The 22,692-nt window shown below is 38.1% G+C and overlaps 1 protein-coding gene across 1 annotated transcript in view; it reads right to left on the minus strand.

Moving 5' to 3' along the window:
- Lrrk (Leucine-rich repeat kinase) overlaps positions 1 to 22,692 on the minus strand; it is a 1,005,461-nt gene that overhangs the window by 368,867 nt on the left and 613,902 nt on the right. Inside the window, exon 6 of the mRNA XM_070091737.1 lies at positions 21,206 to 21,342. Within this exon, the coding sequence (XP_069947838.1) occupies positions 21,206 to 21,342 (137 nt within the window). The remainder of the gene's footprint in view (positions 1 to 21,205; positions 21,343 to 22,692) is intronic.

Here is a 22,692-nt window from a genome sequence, read left to right on the forward strand (position 1 = left end):
ATGGCATTCAAGAGGAGATTCTCTGACGAATCCATGGTGTCCGGGGGATAAGATCTAATGATATAAGATGTCCCAGCTGTGTTCCACCTCCTCTTCCACCCATTTTTAAAATAAAATTGCCATCCTTGCCCCTAGATTAAAAAAAAAAAAAGTTGGGAGGCAAAAAGTCTCCAATAAAAGGGATCCAGGTGTTGCCCTGTTCTGCTCATCAAAGTTAATTGGTTTTGTATTAACCCTTTGACTGTCGCAAAACCCCCAACCTGAGGTGTCTCCGGGGGTCGAAATTTAAAAAAAAAAAAAAATTTTTTTTTTCTTTTGAAATGATAGAGAATCTTTTCCGATTGTAATGACAAAAAAAGAAATTTATGGGAAAACTGACGGAATTATGCTCACCCCAGTTAGTGACTCGGGATATTTACAAAACGGGGTTTCCCCCCTTTTACCCCTTTTTTTTCCAATTCCCTTGTTCCAGCCCACCAAACTTATAATTTTTTAAAATCCATTTTTTTTGATTATTTAAAAAAACTGCCCATTTACCGATTTGAAACCAATAATGTGGTGAAATTTGCATTTTCCAATTTAAGAAAATTAAAAATATGACATTTTAAAAAAAGGTCCAGAAAAACAATGGACATTCCGGCTCTAAAATAACATTTTCTTTGTTATGTCATGTCTCCAGGCCCCCCGATATTCCTTTGCTTATTTTGAATTTTATTTAAAAAAAAATAGAAGATTTTTTATTTGCAGACTACTGCAATATGTAAAATTGTATAAATAACATCAACCCATTTATGACTATATTAGAATGGCTAGTTGACATTTTTGACAATGAATTATTTGTTTATTTTTTAATAGATTAAAACAAAAATTTCCCACTTTTATCCATTTTCCCCTTTTTTAGTAAAATCAATCAAAATCACCCCTATTTCTATAATGTGTTTTTTATTCATCAAATGAGACCAAAAAAACGAGAATACAAAAAATAAATATTATAATAAAAAGACCACAAAATCGGATTTTTAAATTAAAAAAAGTCGGGGTTTTTTTTTCAAAAACAGGGGCCAGGATTTTTTTTTAGGGTACACTGACCCCACAGACCCCCCCCATTGGGGCCCCAGCTTTCTCCCCCTTTATTTGAAGCTTAAATTTTTGAGAAAATACGCCAAACACAGTACGTAAGAGAATACGGCCGCCAAATCAAAGGGGTTAAAGATCCCCCTTTTTGCACCATGGGAGAAATTTATCAATAAAGAAGGGTACATCTGCATATTTATAGGTTTTTAAAAATATACAGTTATCATACCAAAGACAAAACATATTCACACTAAAGTTTAAAATCAAAAAATTATCTATTTATATTTCAAAAGGGAACTCAGGGGCTATTTTTGTTTCAGATGTATATAGAAAAGCTAAAATTTTACATTATATGTAAACATGTTTTTAAAACATCTGAAAGATTTGAGATTAATGAGAAACTAAAGCGAGGGTCATTTAAAAATGTGGGGTGTCAGCACACTTCTAGCAAGAAGTTATTGAAGAAATGATGGAATGTTTTTTTTTTTTTTTTTTTTCATTCTACCTGGTGAGCAGCCAGTGTGTTTTTTAAAAAAAAAATTATGTATGAAAAAATGACTCTGTCAATAACAACTGATTCTAATAATGAAAAAATTAATTTAAAGTTAATACTGTATATTAACAATGGCCTAAATCACTAGTGCAAAATAAAACCCCTCAAATGCCAATTAATCTCAAGGGAAAAGGTCTGAAGAGGTTCTTTCATTTTTTAAAGTATCTGATTTTTACTTTTTTTGATTATTATTCTATTAATTTATGGAGCAGTCTAGAATTCATACTGCACCTGGGGGAATAAGATATCTGGCAATTAAAAAGGAAAGGGTTTGGTCCAATTAGGATGCAAAAAGCATTTATAGCATCAATGAACCTTCCTGGGTTTTAATTTAAATAATAGCAAAATATAACTTTCTCTCGGGCAACTTAAGAGGTGTAATTCAATTTACACACACATTTGAGGTTTGATGCGGAGGAGGAAATCCCTTAAAAGTCTACTTTAGCAATTTTTTAATTTATTATGGATTTTAAAATTAAAAAAAAAGGTTTTCATGCTTTACTCATACAGCCCAAAAGATAAATATACAACACAGTACACATAAAATCCAGCTAGAGTATAGAGAAAAAAATTAAAAAACAATAGACAAAAATATACAAAAACAGTAAAATATAAAAACACTGAGTAACATTATGTATTATCTACAGTAAAATAAATATTCAGCTACAGTACAGTGAAAAAATTATCATTAATGCCACTATTCTTTTAATTTTTTTTTAATTCATAAAAATTGAGTAAATATATTTATTTATTTACCCAAAATTTTCAAAAATTTTAAAACAGTTAATACCGACCTTGACTTTCACTTCCTTTTTTTTGGGGTTGAAGATCAAAAGCTTTGATTGCCAACATAACAGGCAGGTATAATGCACCTTTCCCGCATCCTTTATTTTAAAATCAAAGGCCATTTCATATTGTACCCCGCTTATCCCCACAAAAAATTTTTTTTTGTTTTAGAAAAATTTAAAAAAATAATACAAAACAAAAAACTTGTAAGAAATTATAGATATACTAATAAAATTTACTTTATAATAATAGATAGAGGGAGCAAAGCAGGGGGGTGGTGGGGGAAAAAAATAAACCCCGGTTATTACTTTTAACAGGGGGGATCTAAAGAAAAAAATTTAAAAATCATTCATTCTTTAAATGTCTTCCCAGAAGTGCATGGACATCAAGTTTTTTGATTGTGTTAATCACAGCATTGCTACTCATCCTTCAAAATGTAGGCACTGGACAGTACTTCTCACCACCAGAACTCAAATCTATCTGACAAACCAATCTCCATGAATCCTTTCATGGACATTAACTTGCTTGCACTCCAACAACATGTCTAGTCACAAAATCATTTGTCTTTACTCAGTCTGATGTTACTCACTCATACATGCCTTCTGGATGCTCAAAACTTATACCATTCAAAAGCTCCTTGAAGTCCTACCTCTACTTCTTCCTGAGATATCCCTTATGTCTTTCACCCATCCCCGATTTATACACCCCCCCCTGGTTATGTATTCTTTTTTTCATTTTTCCTAACTGACTAAACTATTTAAACACCCCTGCCCCTTCCCTCCCTTTCCTCTTTCTTAATTATGCCTAAAATACCACCAGGCAATCTTCTAATTTCTTTACCATTCCTCATTATCTGCATAATATTCAACATGTGCACTACTTCTAACCTCCACCTCTCTGCAACAATCAAAGACAATGCCTCAAACCAATACAGTGTTGACATTAATATAATCAGATATATTTCCCATTTCTGAATCCACTGATAAGCTTCTTTCTTCTGAATGATGCCTCAATGGTACAGCTACCTTCTTTTCCTAATAGTGTCTTTCATAGACTTCTATGCAGATACATACTCTCTAAGATATCTAAATGATTAGTAATTCATTAAGTATTATTTTTTTAATGAAACTGGCCATCTCCCACCAAGGTAGACCCCCCCCCCAAAAAAAAAAAAAAAAAAACTTTCACCATCATTCATTCCACCACTGTCTTGCCAAAAATGTACATATTAATATTCTGATATACAGTATATCATAAAAGTAACAGAATTGCAAAGAAATGCATTTCAGAAATAACTCTATGGATTATTTAACATCCATACTGAATTTCTATTATGATATACAGTGGACCCTCGCCTAACGATATTAATCCGTTCCTGAGAGCTCAACGTTAGGCGAAATTATCGTTAGGCGAATTAATTTTCCCCATAAGAAATAATGGAAATCAAATTAATTTGAGCAAGACACCCAAAGTATGAAAAAAAAACAATTTTACCACATGAAATATTAATTTTAATACACACAAACTGAAGAAGAGATGTACAATACATGACACTTACCTTTATTGAAGATCTGGTGATGACTGATGGGATGGGAGGAGGGGAGAGTGTGGATGGTCTTAGTGTTTAGAAGGGGAATCCCCTTCCATTAGGACTTGAGGTGTCAAGTCCTTTTCTGGGGTTACTTCCCTTCTTTTAATGCCACTAGGACCAGCTTGAGTCACTGGACCTCTGTCGCACAATATATCTGTCCATAGAGGCCTGTACCTCTCGTTCCTTTATGATTTTCCTATAGTGGTTCACAACATTGTTAGTGTAATAGTCACCAGCATGGCTTGCAATAGCTGTCTGTGTCAGGGTGATTTTCATCAAAAAAGGTTTGCACTTCAAGCCACATTGCACACATTTCCTTGATCTTTGAAGTAGGCAACTTCTTCAATTTCTCTCTCCCCTCCTCCAAAGCAGCTTCCTCAGGTCTGGCCTCTTGCTGTTGAAGATGATCTAGCAGCTCATCAGTGGTTAGTTCGTCATTGTCCTCCTCCACCAACTCTTCCACATCCTCCCCACTAACCTCACCAATATGAGCACTAGTTCCAGGCATTTTTTCCTATTCACCTGGGTGTTAGTCAACTGTTGTGGGTCGCATCCTGGGGGACAAGATTAAGGACCCCAATGGAAATAAGTTACAGTCCTCGATGATGGACTGACTTTCTTGGGTTATCCTGGGTGGCTAACCCTCTGGGGTTAATCGCTTCTCGGTAATTGTTTCATGTTAAGCCATACCAACAACACACTCTCCACATCTTCAAGTAATACAGCTGATGGTGGTGCAGCAACAGCTGACTGTGGTGCAGCAACAGCTGACCGTGGTGCAGCAACAGCTGACCATGGTGCAGCAGCAGCTATGATGCAGAAGCAGCTGTGATGCAGCAGCAACAGCTGACCAAGGTGCAGCAGCAGCTGTGGTGCAGCAACAGCTGACTGGTCCAGCAACAGCTGATGGTGGTGCAGAAGCAGCTGACTGTGGTACGATAGTATTTCTCACCCTTTTTACCACAGGGTTGGCACTAGAAGCTTTCTTGGGGCCCATGGTCACTTATTTTGCAGGTGAAATCACTAAAAACACTGTGATAAAGAGAAATGTTCCGATTGTATGCTTGGATGTGACCGCTGAGGCTGGCTTGTAAACACTGCCACCCATGGAACAAGTGAGGCTGGCTCAGGCCGCACGTGGACGCGTCTCTGACGAATCGCGTTGAGCGAGTTTTTTAGCGCTAGGCGAGGCAAAATTTTTGTGTTAAAATGTATCGCTAGGCGGATTTAACGTTATGCGATGCCATCGTTAGGCGAGGGTCCACTGTATTTTATATAACCAGACTTGAGTCCTGGAAATGGGAAGTACAATGCCTGCACTCTAAAGGAGGGGTTTGGGATATTGGCAGTTTGGAGAGAGACATTGTGTATTTTTATATGTATATACTTCTAAACTGTTTGTATTCTGGGCACCTCTGCAAAAATAGTGATTATGTGTGAGGTGAAAGTGTTCAATGATGATGAAAGTATTTGGGGATTTTCTTTCTCTTTGGGTCACCCTGCCTTGGTGGGAGACGGCCAGCTTGTTGAAAAAAAATATATATATATATGTGTGTGTGTGTGTGTGTGTGTGTGTGTGTGAAAAAGAAAGAAAATCCCCAAAAAGAAAATACTTTCATCATCATTCAACACTTTCACCACACTCGCACATTATCACTGTTTTTGCAGAGGTGCTCAGAATACAACAGTCTAGAAGCATACACATATAAAGATACACAACATATCCCTCCAAACTGCCAATATCCCAAACCCCTCCTTTAAAGTGCAGGCATTGTACTTCCCATTTCCAGGACTCAAGTCCGACTATATGAAAATAACCGGTTTCCCTGAATCCCTTCACTAAATATTACCCTGCTCACACTCCAACAGATCGTCAGGTCCCAAGTACCATTCGTCTCCATTCACTCCTATCTAACACGCTCACGCACGCTTGCTGGAAGTCCAAACCCCTTACCCACAAAACCTCCTTTACCCCCTCTCTCCAACCCTTTCGAGGACGACCCCTACCCCGCCTTCCTTCCCCTATAGATTTATATGCTTTCCATGTCATTCTACTTTGATCCATTCTCTCTAAATGACCAAACCACCTCAACAACCCCTCCTCTGCCCTCTGACTAATACTTTTATTAACTCCACACCTTCTCCTAATTTCCACACTCCGAATTTTCTGCATAATATTTACACCACACATTGCCCTTAAACAGGACATCTCCACTGCCTCCAACCGTCTCCTCGCTGCTGCATTTACCACCCAAGCTTCGCACCCATATAAGAGTGTTGGTACTACTATACTTTCATACATACCCTTCTTTGCCTCCATAGATAACGTTTTTTGACTCCACATATACCTCAACACACCACTCACCTTTTTTCCCTCATCAATTCTATGATTAACCTCATCCTTCATAAATCCATCCGCCGACACGTCAACTCCCAAGTATCTGAAAACATTCACTTCTTCCATACTCCTCCTCCCAATTTGATATCCAATTTTTCTTTATCCAAATCATTTGACACCCTCATCACCTTACTCTTTTCTATGTTCACTTTCAACTTTCTACCTTTACACACATTCCCAAACTCATCCACTAACCTTTGCAATTTTTCTTTAGAATCTCCCATAAGCACAGTATCATCAGCAAAAAGTAACTGTGTCAATTCCCATTTTGAATTTGATTCCCCATAATTTAATCCCACCCCTCTCCCAAACACCCTAGCATTTACTTCCTTTACAACCCCATCTATAAATATATTAAACAACCATGGTGACATTACACATCCCTGTCTAAGACCTACTTTTACCGGGAAGTAGTCTCCCTCTCTTCTACACACCCTAACCTGAGCCTCACTATCCTCATAAAAACTCTTTACAGCATTTAATAACTTACCACCTATTCCATGTACTTGCAACATCTGCCACATTGCTCCTCTATCCACTCTATCATATGCCTTTTCTAAATCCATAAATGCAATAAAAACTTCCCTATCTTTATCTAAATACTGTTCACATATATGCTTCAATGTAAACACCTGATCTACACATCCCCTACCCACTCTAAAACCTTCTTGCTCATCCGCAATTCTACATTCTGTCTTACCTCTAATTCTTTCAATTATAACCCTACCGTACACTTTTCCTGGTATACTCAGTAAGCTTATTCCTCTATAATTTTTACAGTCTCTTTTGTCCCCTTTCCCTTTATATAAAGGGACTATACATGCTCTCTGCCAATCCCTAGGTACCTTCCCCTCTTTCATACATTTATTAAACAAAAGTACCAACCACTCCAACACTATATCCCCCCCTGCTTTTAACATTTCTGTCATGATCCCATCAGTTCCAGCTGCTTTACCCCCTTTCATTTTACGTAATGCCTCACGTACCTCCCCCACACTTACATTCTGCTCTTCTTCACTCCTAAAAGATGGTATACCTCCCTGACCAGTGCATGAAATTACTGCCTCTGTTTCTTCCTTAACATTTAAAAGTTCCTCAAAATATTCTCGCCATCTACCCAATACCTCCATCTCCCCATCTACTAACTCCCCTACTCTGTTTTTAACTGACAAATCCATATTTTCCCTAGGCTTTCTTAACTTGTTTAACTCACTCCAAAATTTTTTCTTATTTTCATTAAAATTTCTTGACAGTGCCTCTCCCACTCTATCATCTGCTCTCCTTTTGCACTCTCTCACCACTCTCTTTACCTTTCTTTTACTCTCCATATACTCTGCTCTTCTTATAACACTTCTGCTTTGTAAAAACCTCTCATAAGCTACCTTTTTCTCTTTTATCACACCCTTTACTTCATCATTCCACCAATCACTCCTCTTTCCTCCTGCCCCCACCCTCCTATAACCACAAACTTCTGCCCCACATTCTAATACTGCATTTTTAAAACTATTCCAACCCTCTTCAACCCCCCCACTACTCATCTTTGCACTAGCCCACCTTTCTGCCAATAGACGCTTATATCTCACCCGAACTTCCTCCTCCCTTAGTTTATACACTTTCACCTCCCTCTTACTTGTTGTTGCCACCTTCCTCTTTTCCCATCTACCTCTTACTCTAACTGTAGCTACAACTAAATAATGATCCGATATATCAGTTGCCCCTCTATAAACATGTACATCCTGGAGCCTACCCATCAACCTTTTATCCACCAATACATAATCTAATAAACTACTTTCATTACGTGCTACATCATACCTTGTATATTTATTTATCCTCTTTTTCATAAAATATGTATTACTTATTACCAAATTTCTTTCTACACGTAGCTCAATTAAAGGCTCCCCATTTACATTTACCCCTGGCACCCCAAATTTACCTACTACTCCTTCCACAACATTTTTACCCACTTTAGCATTGAAATCCCCAACCACCATTACTCTCACACTTGATTCAAAACTCCCCACGCATTCACTCAACATTTCCCAAAATCTCTCTCTCTCCTCTACACTTCTCTCTTCTCCAGGTGCATACACGCTTATTATAACCCACTTTTCACATCCAATCTTTATTTTACTCCACATAATCCTTGAATTAATACATTTATAGTCCCTCTTTTCCTGCCATAGCTTATCCTTCAACATTATTGCTACTCCTTCTTTAGCTCTAACTCTATTTGAAACCCCTGACCTAATCCCATTTATTCCTCTCCACTGAAACTCTCCCACCCCATTCAGCTTTGTTTCACTTAAAGCCAGGACATCCAGCTTCTTCTCATTCATAACATCCACAATCATCTCTTTCTTATCATCTGCACAACATCCACGCACATTCAGACTTCCCACTTTGACAATTTTCTTCTTCGTATTCTTTTTAGTAATCTTTACAGGAAAAGGGGTTACTAGCCCATTGTTCCCGGCATTTTAGTTGACTTTTACAACACGCATGGCTTACGGAGGAAAGATTCTTATTCCACTTCCCCATGGATATAAAAGGAAAATTAATAAGACTAAGAACTATTATAGTAGTAGGTTGGTAGACAGCAACCACCCAGGGAGGTACTACCGTCCTGCCAAGTGAGTGTAAAACAAAAGCCTGTGATTGTTTTACATGATGGTAGGATTGCTGATGTCTTTTGTCTGTCTCATAAATATGCATGATTACAGGTATGTCTTGCTACTTCTACTTACACTTAGGTCACACTACACATACATGTACACATTTATTTATACACACTCATCTGAGTTTTCTTTGATTTTATCTTAATAGTTCTTGGTCTTATTAATTTTCCTTTTATATCCATGGGGAAGTGGAATAAGAATCTTTCCTCCGTAAGCCATGCGTGTTGTAAAAGTCAACTAAAATGCCGGGAACAATGGGCTAGTAACCCCTTTTCCTGTAAAGATTACTAAAAAGAATAAGAAGAAGAAAATTGTCAAAGTGGGAAGTCTGAATGTGCGTGGATGTTGTGCAGATGATAAGAAAGAGATGATTGTGGATGTTATGAATGAGAAGAAGCTGGATGTCCTGGCTTTAAGTGAAACAAAGCTGAAGGGGGTGGGAGAGTTTCAGTGGAGAGGAATAAATGGGATTAGGTCAGGGGTTTCAAATAGAGTTAGAGCTAAAGAAGGAGTAGCAATAATGTTGAAGGATAAGCTATGGCAGGAAAAGAGGGACTATAAATGTATTAATTCAAGGATTATGTGGAGTAAAATAAAGATTGGATGTGAAAAGTGGGTTATAATAAGCGTGTATGCACCTGGAGAAGAGAGAAGTGTAGAGGAGAGAGAGAGATTTTGGGAAATGTTGAGTGAATGCGTGGGGAGTTTTGAATCAAGTGTGAGAGTAATGGTGGTTGGGGATTTCAATGCTAAAGTGGGTAAAAATGTTATGGAGGGAGTAGTAGGTAAATTTGGGGTGCCAGGGGTAAATGTAAATGGGGAGCCTTTAATTGAGCTATGTGTAGAAAGAAATTTGGTAATAAGTAATACATATTTTATGAAAAAGAGGATAAATAAATATACAAGGTATGATGTAGCACGTAATGAAAGTAGTTTATTAGATTATGTATTGGTGGATAAAAGGTTGATGGGTAGGCTCCAGGATGTACATGTTTATAGAGGGGCAACTGATATATCGGATCATTATTTAGTTGTAGCTACAGTTAGAGTAAGAGGTAGATGGGAAAAGAGGAAGGTGGCAACAACAAGTAAGAGGGAGGTGAAAGTGTATAAACTAAGGGAGGAGGAAGTTCGGGTGAGATATAAGCGACTATTGGCAGAAAGGTGGGCTAGTGCAAAGATGAGTAGTGGGGGGGTTGAAGAGGGTTGGAATAGTTTTAAAAATGCAGTATTAGAATGTGGGGCAGAAGTTTGTGGTTATAGGAGGGTGGGAGCAGGAGGAAAGAGGAGTGATTGGTGGAATGATGAAGTAAAGGGTGTGATAAAAGAGAAAAAGGTAGCTTATGAGAGGTTTTTACAAAGCAGAAGTGTTATAAGAAGAGCAGAGTATATGGAGAGTAAAAGAAAGGTAAAGAGAGTGGTGAGAGAGTGCAAAAGGAGAGCAGATGATAGAGTGGGAGAGGCACTGTCAAGAAATTTTAATGAAAATAAGAAAAAATTTTGGAGTTAAACAAGTTAAGAAAGCCTAGGGAAAATATGGATTTGTCAGTTAAAAACAGAGTAGGGGAGTTAGTAGATGGGGAGATGGAGGTATTGGGTAGATGGCGAGAATATTTTGAGGAACTTTTAAATGTTAAGGAAGAAACAGAAGCAGTAATTTCATGCATTGGTCAGGGAGGTATACCATCTTTTAGGAGTGAAGAAGAGCAGAATGTAAGTGTGGGGGAGGTACGTGAGGCATTACGTAAAATGAAAGGGGGTAAAGCAGCTGGAACTGATGGGATCATGACAGAAATGTTAAAAGCAGGGGGGGATATAGTGTTGGAGTGGTTGGTACTTTTGTTTAATAAATGTATGAAAGAGGGGAAGGTACCTAGGGATTGGCGGAGAGCATGTATAGTCCCTTTATATGAAGGGAAAGGGGACAAAAGAGACTGTAAAAATTATAGAGGAATAAGCTTACTGAGTATACCAGGAAAAGTGTACGGTAGGGTTATAATTGAAAGAATTAGAGGTAAGACAGAATGTAGGATTGCGGATGAGCAAGGAGGTTTCAGAGTGGGTAGGGGATGTGTAGATCAAGTGTTTACATTGAAGCATATATGTGAACAGTATTTAGATAAAGGTAGGGAAGTTTTTATTGCATTTATGGATTTAGAAAAGGCATATGACAGAGTGGATAGAGGAGCAATGTGGCAGATGTTGCAAGTATATGGAATAGGTGGTAAGTTATTAAATGCTGTAAAGAGTTTTTATGAGGATAGTGAGGCTCAGGTTAGGGTGTGTAGAAGAGAGGGACACTACTTCCCGGTAAAAGTAGGTCTTAGACAGGGATGTGTAATGTCACCATGGTTGTTTAATATATTTATAGATGGGGTTGTAAAGGAAGTAAATGCTAGGGTGTTCGGGAGAGGGGTGGGATTAAATTTTGGGGAATCAAATTCAAAATGGGAATTGACACAGCTACTTTTTGCTGATGATACTGTGCTTATGGGAGATTCTAAAGAAAAATTGCAAAGGTTAGTGGATGAGTTTGGGAATGTGTGTAAAGGTAGAAAGTTGAAAGTGAACATAGAAAAGAGTAAGGTGATGAGGGTGTCAAATGATTTAGATAAAGAAAAATTGGATATCAAGTTGGGGAGGAGGAGTATGGAAGAAGTGAATGTTTTCAGATACTTGGGAGTTGACGTGTCAGCGGATGGATTTATGAAGGATGAGGTTAATCATAGAATTGATGAGGGAAAAAAGGTGAGTGGTGCATTGAGGTATATGTGGAGTCAAAAAACGTTATCTATGGAGGCAAAGAAGGGAATGTATGAAAGTATAGTAGTACCAACACTCTTATATGGGTGTGAAGCTTGGGTGGTAAATGCAGCAGCGAGGAGACAGTTGGAGGCAGTGGAGATGTCCTGTTTAAGGGCAATGTGTGGTGTAAATATTATGCAGAAAATTCGGAGTGTGGAAATTAGGAGAAGGTGTGGAGTTAATAAAAGTATTAGTCAGAGGGCAGAAGAGGGGTTGTTGAGGTGGTTTGGTCATTTAGAGAGAATGGATCAAAGTAGAATGACATGGAAAGCATATAAATCTATAGGGGAAGGAAGGCGGGGTAGGGGTCGTCCTCGAAAGGGTTGGAGAGAGGGGGTAAAGGAGGTTTTGTGGGCAAGGGGCTTGGACTTCCAGCAAGCGTGCGTGAGCGTGTTAGATAGGAGTGAATGGAGACGAATGGTACTTGGGACCTGACGATCTGTTGGAGTGTGAGCAGGGTAATATTTAGTGAAGGGATTCAGGGAAACCGGTTATTTTCATATAGTCGGACTTGAGTCCTGGAAATGGGAAGTACAATGCCTGCACTTTAAAGGAGGGGTTTGGGATATTGGCAGTGTGGAGGGATATGTTGTGTATCTTTATGTGTATGCTTCTAGACTGTTGTATTCTGAGCACCTCTGCAAAAACAGTGATAATGTGCGAGTGTGGTGAAAGTGTTGAATGATGATGAAAGTATTTTCTTTTTGGGGATTTTCTTTCTTTTTTTTGGGTCACCCTGCCTCGGTGGGAGACGGCCGACTTGTTGAAAAAAAAAAAAAAAAAAAAAAAAAAAAAAAAAAAAAAAAAGAACAATTAAGATAAAATCAAAGAAAACTCAGATGAGTGTGTATAAATAAATGTGTACATGTATGTGTAGTGTGACCTAAGTGTAAGTAGAAGTAGCAAGACATGCCTGTAATCTTGCATATTTATGAGACAGACAAAAGACATCAGCAATCCTACCATCATGTAAAACAATCACAGGCTTCGTTTTACACTCACTTGGCAGGACGGTAGTACCTCCCTGGGTGGTTGCTGTCTACCAACCTATGTATATGTATATATGTATATATGTAATATATATATATATATATATATATATATATATATATATATATATATATATATATATATATATATATATATATATATATATATATATATATGTATATGTGGAGTCAAAAAACGTTATCTATGGAGGCAAAGAAGGGAATGTATGAAAGTATAGTAGTACCAACACTCTTATATGGGTGTGAAGCTTGGGTGGTAAATGCAGCAGCGAGGAGACGGTTGGAGGCAGCGGAGATGTCCTGTTTAAGGGCAATGTGTGGTGTAAATATTATGCAGAAAATTCGGAGTGTGGAAATTAGGAGAAGGTGTGGAGTTAATAAAAGTATTAGTCAGAGGGCAGAAGAGGGGTTGTTGAGGTGGTTTGGTCATTTAGAGAGAATGGATCACAGTAGAATGACATGGAAAGCATATAAATCTATAGGGGAAGGAAGGCGGGGTAGGGGTCGTCCTCGAAAGGGTTGGAGAGAGGGGGTAAAGGAGGTTTTGTGGGTAAGGGGCTTGGACTTCCAGCAAGCGTGCGTGAGCGTGTTAGATAGGAGTGAATGGAGACGAATGGTACTTGGGACCTGACGATCTGTTGGAGTGTGAGCAGGGTAATATTTAGTGAAGGGATTCAGGGAAACCGGTTATTTTCATATAGTCGGACTTGAGTCCTGGAAATGGGAAGTACAATGCCTGCACTTTAAAGGAGGGGTTTGGGATATTGGCAGTTTGGAGGGATATGTTGTGTATCTTTATATGTTTATGCTTCTAGACTGTTGTATTCTGAGCACCTCTGCAAAAACAGTGATAATGTGCGAGTGTGGTGAAAGTGTTGAATGATGATGAAAGTATTTTCTTTTTGGGGATTTTCTTTCTTTTTTGGGTCACCCTGCCTCGGTGGGAGACGGCCGACTTGTTGAAAAAAAAAAAAAAAAAAATATATATATATATATATATATATATAAAAAATAAATATTTATTAATCCGTAACACAGGTGTGTTTTAATAGGTGACTAAAATGCCAGGAGCAAAGGGCTAGTAACCCCTTCTCCTGTATATATTACCAAATGTAAAAGGAGAAACTTTTGTTTTTCCTTTTGGGCCACCCCGCCTCGGTGGGATATGGCCAGTGTGTTGAAAGAAAGAAAGATATATATATATATATATATATATATATATATATATATATATATATATATATATATATATATATATATATATATATATATATATATATATATATATACAAAGCAGAAGTGTTATAAGAAGAGCAGAGTATATGGAGAGTAAAAGAAAGGTAAAGAGAGTGGTGAGAGAGTGCAAAAGTAGAGCAGATGATAGAGTGGGAGAGGCACTGTCAAGAAATTTTAATGAAAATAAGAAAAAATTTTGGAGTGAGTTAAACAAGTTAAGAAAGCCTAGGGAAAATATGGATTTGTCAGTTAAAAACAGAGGAGGGGAGTTAGTAGATGGGGAGATGGAGGTATTGGGTAGATTGCGAGAATATTTTGAGGAACTTTTAAATGTTAAGGAAGAAACAGAGGCAGTAATTTCATGCACTGGTCAGGGAGGTATACCATCTTTTAGGAGTGAAGAAGAGCATAATGTAAGTGTGGGGGAGGTATGTGAGGCATTACGTAAAATGAAAGGGGGTAAAGCAGCTGGAACTGATGGGATCATGACAGAAATGTTAAAAGCAGGGGGGGATATAGTGTTGGAGTGGTTGGTACTTTTGTTTAATAAATGTATGAAAGAGGGGAAGGTACCTAGGGATTGGCAGAGAGCATGTATAGTCCCTTTATATAAAGGGAAAGGGGACAAAAGAGACTGTAAAAATTATAGAGGAATAAGCTTACTGAGTATACCAGGAAAAGTGTACGGTAGGGTTATAATTGAAAGAATTAGAGGTAAGACAGAATGTAGGATTGCGGATGAGCAAGGAGGTTTTAGAGTGGGTAGGGGATGTGTAGATCAGGTGTTTACATTGAAGCATATATGTGAACAGTATTTAGATAAAGATAGGGAAGTTTTTATTGCATTTATGGATTTAGAAAAGGCATATGATAGAGTGGATAGAGGAGCAATGTGGCAGATGTTGCAAGTATATGGAATAGGTGGTAAGTTATTAAATGCTGTAAAGAGTTTTTATGTGGATAGTGAGGCTCAGGTTAGGGTGTGTAGAAGAGAGGGAGACTACTTCCTGGTAAAAGTAGGTCTTAGACAGGGATGTGTAATGTCACCATGGTTGTTTAATATATTTATAGATGGGGTTGTTAAGGAAGTAAATGCTAGGGTGTTTGGGAGAGGGGTGGGATTAAATTATGGGGAATCAAATTCAAAATGGGAATTGACACAGTTACTTTTTGCTGATGATACTGTGCTTATGGGAGATTCTAAAGAAAAATTGCAAAGGTTAGTGGATGAGTTTGGGAATGTGTGTAAAGGTAGAAAGTTGAAAGTGAACATAGAAAAGAGTAAGGTGATGAGGGTGTCAAATGATTTAGATAAAGAAAAATTGGATATCAATTTGGGGAGGAGGAGTATGGAAGAAGTGAATGTTTTCAGATACTTGGGAGTTGACGTGTCGGCGGATGGATTTATGAAGGATGAGGTTAATCATAGAATTGATGAGGGAAAAAAGGTGAGTGGTGCGTTGAGGTATATGTGGAGTCAAAAAACGTTATCTATGGAGGCAAAGAAGGGAATGTATGAAAGTATAGTAGTACCAACACTCTTATATGGGTGTGAAGCTTGGGTGGTAAATGCAGCAGCGAGGAGACGGTTGGAGGCAGTGGAGATGTCCTGTTTAAGGGCAATGTGTGGTGTAAATATTATGCAGAAAATTCGGAGTGTGGAAATTAGGAGAAGGTGTGGAGTTAATAAAAGTATTAGTCACAGGGCAGAAGAGGGGTTGTTAAGGTGGTTTGGTCATTTAGAGAGAATGGATCAAAGAAGAATGACATGGAAAGCATATAAATCTATAGGGGAAGGAAGGCGGGGTAGGGGTCGTCCTCGAAAGGGTTGGAGAGAGGGGGTAAAGGAGGTTTTGTGGGTAAGGGGCTTGGACTTCCAGCAAGCGTGCGTGAGCGTGTTAGATAGGAGTGAATGGAGACGAATGGTACTTGGGACCTGACGATCTATTGGAGTGTGAGCAGGGTAATATTTAGTGAAGGGATTCAGGGAAACCGGTTATTTTCATATAGTCGGACTTGAGTCCTGGAAATGGGAAGTACAATGCCTGCACTTTAAAGGAGGGGTTTGGGATATTGGCAGTTTGGAGGGATATGTTGTGTATCTTTATATGTGTATGCTTCTAGACTGTTGTATTCTGAGCACCTCTGCAAAAACAGTGATAATGTGCGAGTGTGGTGAAAGTGTTGAATGATGATGAAAGTATTTTCTTTTTGGGGATTTTCTTTCTTTTTTGGGTCACCCTGCCTCGGTGGGAGACGGCCGACTTGTTGAAAAAAAAAAAATATATATATATATATATATATATACACGTATAATGTATGTATGCATGGGAACCTCGACTTGTGAGTTTAACCCTTAAATGGTCCAAACGTATACATGTATATACATTCATGCGCGTAGCGCCCCAAACACATATACGTTTTATTTGTCATTCATTCAACATTGCCACAATAAGCCTGAGTCACCTAGACATGAGAGAATGGGTGTGCGCACTCACTGTGTTCCATATTAAAATAACTGGGGATGCCTGGGTACCATATGCTCTTTTTTTCTTTTTAAAAGAAAAGATTTTTTTTTTCCTCAAAAAATTTGGGGCGCTACGCTAGTGAATATATATATACGTTTGGACCGTTTAAGGGTTAATCCATTGTGTGACCTTGCTCATATCCTGATTTGCTCAAATGCTGAGTCAATTTTCCTCATTTAAATTAATTGAAATGCCATTAATCCGTTCCAACAGAATTCCTTCTCTTGGAGGCAGGACAAAAATACTTCAGGTGGCCCGGTGGTCTGGTGGCTAAAGCTCCCGCTTCACACACGGAGGGCCCGGGTTCGATTCCCGGCGGGTGGAAATTCTGACACATTTCCTTACACCTATTGTCCTGTTCACCTAGCAGCAAATAGGTACCTGGGTGTTAGTCGACTGGTGTGGGTCGCATCCTGGGGGACAAGATTAAGGACCCCAATGGAAATAAGTTAGACAGTCCTCGATGACGCACTGACTTTCTTGGGTTATCCTGGGTGGCTAACCCTCCGGGGTTAAAAATCCGAACGAAATCTTATCTTATCTTAATATGAAGCTAATATCAACTCTATGGCTTATTTATCTATTACAATTCATCTAATATGACATAATAAACAATATAAATAACAGAAGTCTGATATATAGTCTAAAATGAATAAAATATGTCATTATGTGACAACCATTCCCTACCTCAGCTTCATGAATAAGTGTTCAGTCCCAATTCTCTCCTACAAGCTGTGTTTGTGAATTGTGTTCTGACCTTTTAATTACCATATCTTGTATCTGCCAAGCAATCACGACACCCAGTAGGCATACCAGTGTTGCTGACTTACTGAATGACTGACTGACTGGACTGACTGACTGACTGACTGACTTACTGACTTGGCTGACTTAACTGACTTGACTGATTTGACTGACTTGACTTGATTGACATAACTGACTGACTTGACTTACTGAATGACTTAAAGTTAGACTTTTTCACTGAAGAGGACCCTGAAATGGTGTCTAGAGCAGCTGATGCCTTACTGCCAGTTGTATAATGTACTTTAGGGTAAAATAGAACAGAAATCCATTACAGAATTTATGCACACTCCAGTACAACCATCGACTTCAGTACCAGTGCCTCTACCATCCACCTCAGCCCAGTAGGACCACAACATAACTCTCCACTCTCTTCACAATCATCCACAAACACCAGCACCCACAATTTAAGGTAAGATATACATGTACAGTGGACCCCCGGTTAACGATATTTTTTCACTCCAGAAGTATGTTCAGGTGCCAGTACTGACCGAATTTGTTCCCATAAGAAATATTGTGAAGTAGATTAGTCCATTTCAGACCCCCAAACATACACGTACAAACGCACTTACATAAATACACTTACATAATTGGTCGCATTCGGAGGTAATCATTATGCGGGGGTCCACTGTACTATTATTTCTGTTGCAATTATAGTCTTAAGCAGTAAAAACAGCATAATACATCACGACAATGAACTACAATTATATATTCACTTTTATTTTTGTAAGATCTGGAAGTTTAAATAAAAAGTTGTTTGAGGTGGAAGCTCACATACTGAATTTTTGCTAGTATCAAGAAACAAAAAATCGACTGAGCAATTGCTCGTATCCTGAAAAACTCATATGGTGGGGAACTCATAAGCTGAGACTCCACTGCATATATATATACATACACATACATACACATTTTTTTTTCAACATGCCAGCTGTCTCCCACCAAGGCAGGGTGACCCCCCCCCCCCCAAAAAAAAAAAAAAGTTTCACCATCATTCACACACAATCACTGTTTTTCTAGAGGCATCTAGATACAACAATTCAGATGTCATGCCAAACTGCCAATATCCCAAACCCCTTTAAAGTGCAGGCATTGTACTTTTCACCTCCAGGACTCAAGTCCAGCTAACCGCTTTCCCTGAATCCCTTCACAAAATGTCACCCTACTCACAAAATATTACCCTACTCACACTCCACAATTAGTGGGAACATAAGCTAGGTATATTTCCTTGTCATATTCCATCATACAGAATAGGATTCATACAAACTGTTAAAATCTGTCAGCTTGAGCTGGGAAACTTCAGTAGGGCAATGAGAATACTGTCAAGTATTCTGTTATAGTTCATCATCTATGAGAGAATTACATAAAACATTAACTGGAAGGTAATTTAAAACATATGTTAAATGACAGAAAAGCAGCACAGAAGAAACATGGGGCTTGTGTAAAGAAATATATTGGGAAGACTGCATGACCCATTCTTATGTAAGGTTTAAATTTGCTTATTACAACAATTTTTTTTTTTAACTCAGTAGCTGTCTCCTGCCAAGGCAGGGTGACCCAAAAAGAAAGAAAATTCCCAAAAAGAAAATACTTTCATCATCATTCAACACTTTCACCTCACTCATACATAATCACTGTTCTTGCAGAGATGCCCAGAACACAACAGTTTAGAAGCATATACATATAAAGATATACAACATATCCCTCCAAACTGCCAATATCCCAAACCCCTCCTTTAAAGTGCAGGCATTGTGCTTCCCATTTCCAGTACGTACTCAAGTCCGGCTATATAAAAATAACTGGTTTCCCAGAATCCCTTCACTAAATATTACCCTGCTCACACTCACACACTTACTATCATTAAATCTTGTCAGAAGTGCACTGACAACACAATTCAATTACCACTCTAAATGGAACATCCTCACCTGTCTTTCAGCATGCAGACACTACCCTTCTCACCTCCAGGACTTAAGTCTGGCTAACCAGTTGCTCTGAATGCTTTCATAAACATTACCTTGCTCACACTCCAACGGCATGGCCATTAACAAGCACCTGCCTCCATTCATTCCTGTCTTACATGACCACACAAACCTGCCAGAGGCTCAATCCCCAACAACCATTCCTAAGACAACCCCTAACCCTCCTACCTTCCACCCCCAATTTGTACACCCTCTTAGTCATCCTATCCATCTCTATCCTTTGTACATCCCCAAACCACCTCATCAATCCCTCTTCAGCCCTCTGAATTATAATCATAAGCCTTGATGACTCCATACTATCTTGAAATTTCTACACTCTGAATTTTCTGCATGATATTCACACCACACATCCCCACTGCCTCCAGCCTCCTGTACACTGCAGTATTCAAAACCCATGCCTTACACCCATATGACAGTGTTGGTATCACTATAATGTGGTACCTTCTCATTTTGGCCTCCAGAAAAAAAAAACACTGCTTTCCTTGTCTTTTTTTTATGGTTCACTTCATCTTTCATAGACCCATCTGCTGAAAATGTCCACTCCCACATATTAAAATATGTACATCAACCTCCTCCATACTCCCTCCCTTCAATTTGATACTGGATTTACCTTTGCCTTAAATTTTTGTTACCCACATCACTTTGCTCTGTTTTACGTTCACTTTTTATTTCCTTCCTTTACAAACCCTCTCAAATTTGTCCAATAAACTTTGAAACTTATCTTCAAAATCCCCTAGCAAAGAACAACCTTGATAATTCCCACTTTGTATCAGATCCAACATTTTTCACTCACGCCATAACATTCACTATCCACATAAAAACTCTTTTAATAATCTACTTCTTATTCCATATATCTGCAACATCTGCCACATGGCTCCCTTACCACCCAAACATATGCTTTTACTAAATCCATAATTGAAACTAACAGATTGTTACCCTTCCTTAAGTACTGCTCATTTATATACTACTTTAATGTAAACATGTGGACTACACATCCCCTACCCTTTTAAATCTTTCCTGCTCCTTTGCACTCCTACTTTTTGTCTTACCCCTAACCCTTTCAATAATAATTATTCCACAAACTTTAGGTGGTATACTCAATAGGCTTCTCCCCATAAAATTCTTCATTCTTTTTTGTCTCTTTCCCTTATGCAAGAGAACTATGCATACTACAGAATTTGAATGGTATGGAATACTGTTATATACCTGTACATGGCCTAGAAAAAATAATTATATAATACTCTTAAGTACACACAACAGAAGCATTTAATTCATTTCAAAGAAATTAATTAAATTTAACAAAATATAACTCAATTATTTAAAAATCCTGAGCAGAAACCAAAGATGTTGCAGGTTTTTGAAATCCCAAGGGGAACTGACTCATTTAATCAATTACCATAATCAACATACGTGACATTATGATCCACCTAGAAACATACCAGAGAACAACTAAGCAGATTGTGACATTTTTCCCAAAAATTCACCTGAACTCATAGTATGTGTGTGCTCAGGAAATGGCAAATGAAATCCATATAGTTGGGCTTCAGCATGTTTCTGAATATGACATAATATCTCTTATGTAGCATGTAGTAATTCATCTATGTAGCTCCACGTTAAGATTCTCAAAAGTTGATGATGTCAGAATCAAGGGCATTAAAATACTGTACTCTTGTAAATTTCAGCTATTTCTAAGTACCTCATTCTGATATTATTTTCCAAAAATGAAAAATGATCCTAGAAATCCTAATAATAACAAGGAAAGGTCCAGTACAAACCAGTATTTTCGAAGTGAGTCATCTGGATAGGGAAACTTGAGGAGCAGCTCCAAGACTGCAGTATGACCATTGATGATGCAGGCATGCAGTGGCAGCCACCGCTCTACTGTGGACACACTCGCAAGGGCTGGGAATTTCTGTAAGAGTACAGATGCAGCTGAACTACATAATTTTCAGTGATGAATTTACTTAAAGAGTACGAGTTTTTCCCCCAAATTCCTAAAATTATACTGTAGAGTTTTAAGGTCATCTTGAATAAAAAATAAATACTTTAGGTCTGAGCAATAATTTAAGTGTTTTACACTTATTTTGGTCACTCATTTTTGCACACAATATATGTATGCATCATCAGCAAGCATAACTACAACAAAGCTTCATAATATGAGCAAGTTGATGAATAAGACACTTGCACACCTGGTTATAGTTATTTGAGAGATGTTTTGCCCACCAGGGGCTTTATCAATGTAATAAAAAGACTGAGAAATGAGTGTTATAAATAGGAACAATTATGATGGTGGAGCAATGAAATGGTAAAAGTAGTAGTGGACACTTAAGCATGGGTGGATACTGCTAGTAGAAAAGTAAAATGCTGGTTGTAGAAGCAATATTCAAGATGACATGCGATGCCAGTAGTAGTAGTAGTGGTCAATCTTGTAGTCCTGAAATTCTAATGGTTATGAAGACTGTGTGCTATAAGCAGAAAGTCATGGAGCTTTGGTCGCGAATACTAGAAGAGAGAATCTCAGTGACCACATTGTGGTCATAGTGGGAACCATGTTAACCTTCCTAGTTAGATGAATCTCATATAGTCTGCATGGTCCAGTGGAAAATACACTGGCATGCTCATTTTAGGACTAGCTTTCAAAGGGTTTGAGCCCTCGATGCAGTGAGTTTGCTCAACAAAATGCCACTCCATTACCACTTTGGTTCCTCTTTAAGTCTCCTTTCTCCTGCCTTTATACTGGATTTATAAAGGAAACATGTTTACATAATTTTTTATTCTTCTATCACCTCATGTACCTGCTGAGTACATAGTACAATCATGATAGAGACAAGCAATGATCCTTATGAGACCCAGTTGACATTTTCCCAGAAGGACATTTTTCTTATTGTTCATGTTTTCCTTTCAAGTGATTTGTGGAATGATGATGTAAAGAGAGTAGTAAGGGAGAAAAAGTTAGCATATGAGAAGTTTTTACAAAGTAGAAGTGATGCAAGGAGGGAAGAGTATATGGAGAAAAAGAGAGAGGTTAAGAGATTGGCGAAGCATTGTAAAAAGAGAGCAAATGAGAGAGTGGGTGAGATGTTATCAACAAATTTTATTGAAAATAAGAAAAAGTTTTGGAGTGAGATTAACAAGTTAAGGAAGCCTAGAGAACAAATGGATTTGTCAGTTAAAAATAGGAGAGGAGAGTTATTAAATGGAGAGTTAGAGGTATTGGGAAGATGGAGGGAATATTTTGAGGAATTGTTAAATGTTGATGAAG

The sequence above is a fragment of the Cherax quadricarinatus genome, chromosome 37, assembly GCF_038502225.1.
Source record: "Cherax quadricarinatus isolate ZL_2023a chromosome 37, ASM3850222v1, whole genome shotgun sequence".
In the NCBI taxonomy this organism is placed as follows: Eukaryota; Metazoa; Arthropoda; class Malacostraca; order Decapoda; family Parastacidae; genus Cherax; species Cherax quadricarinatus.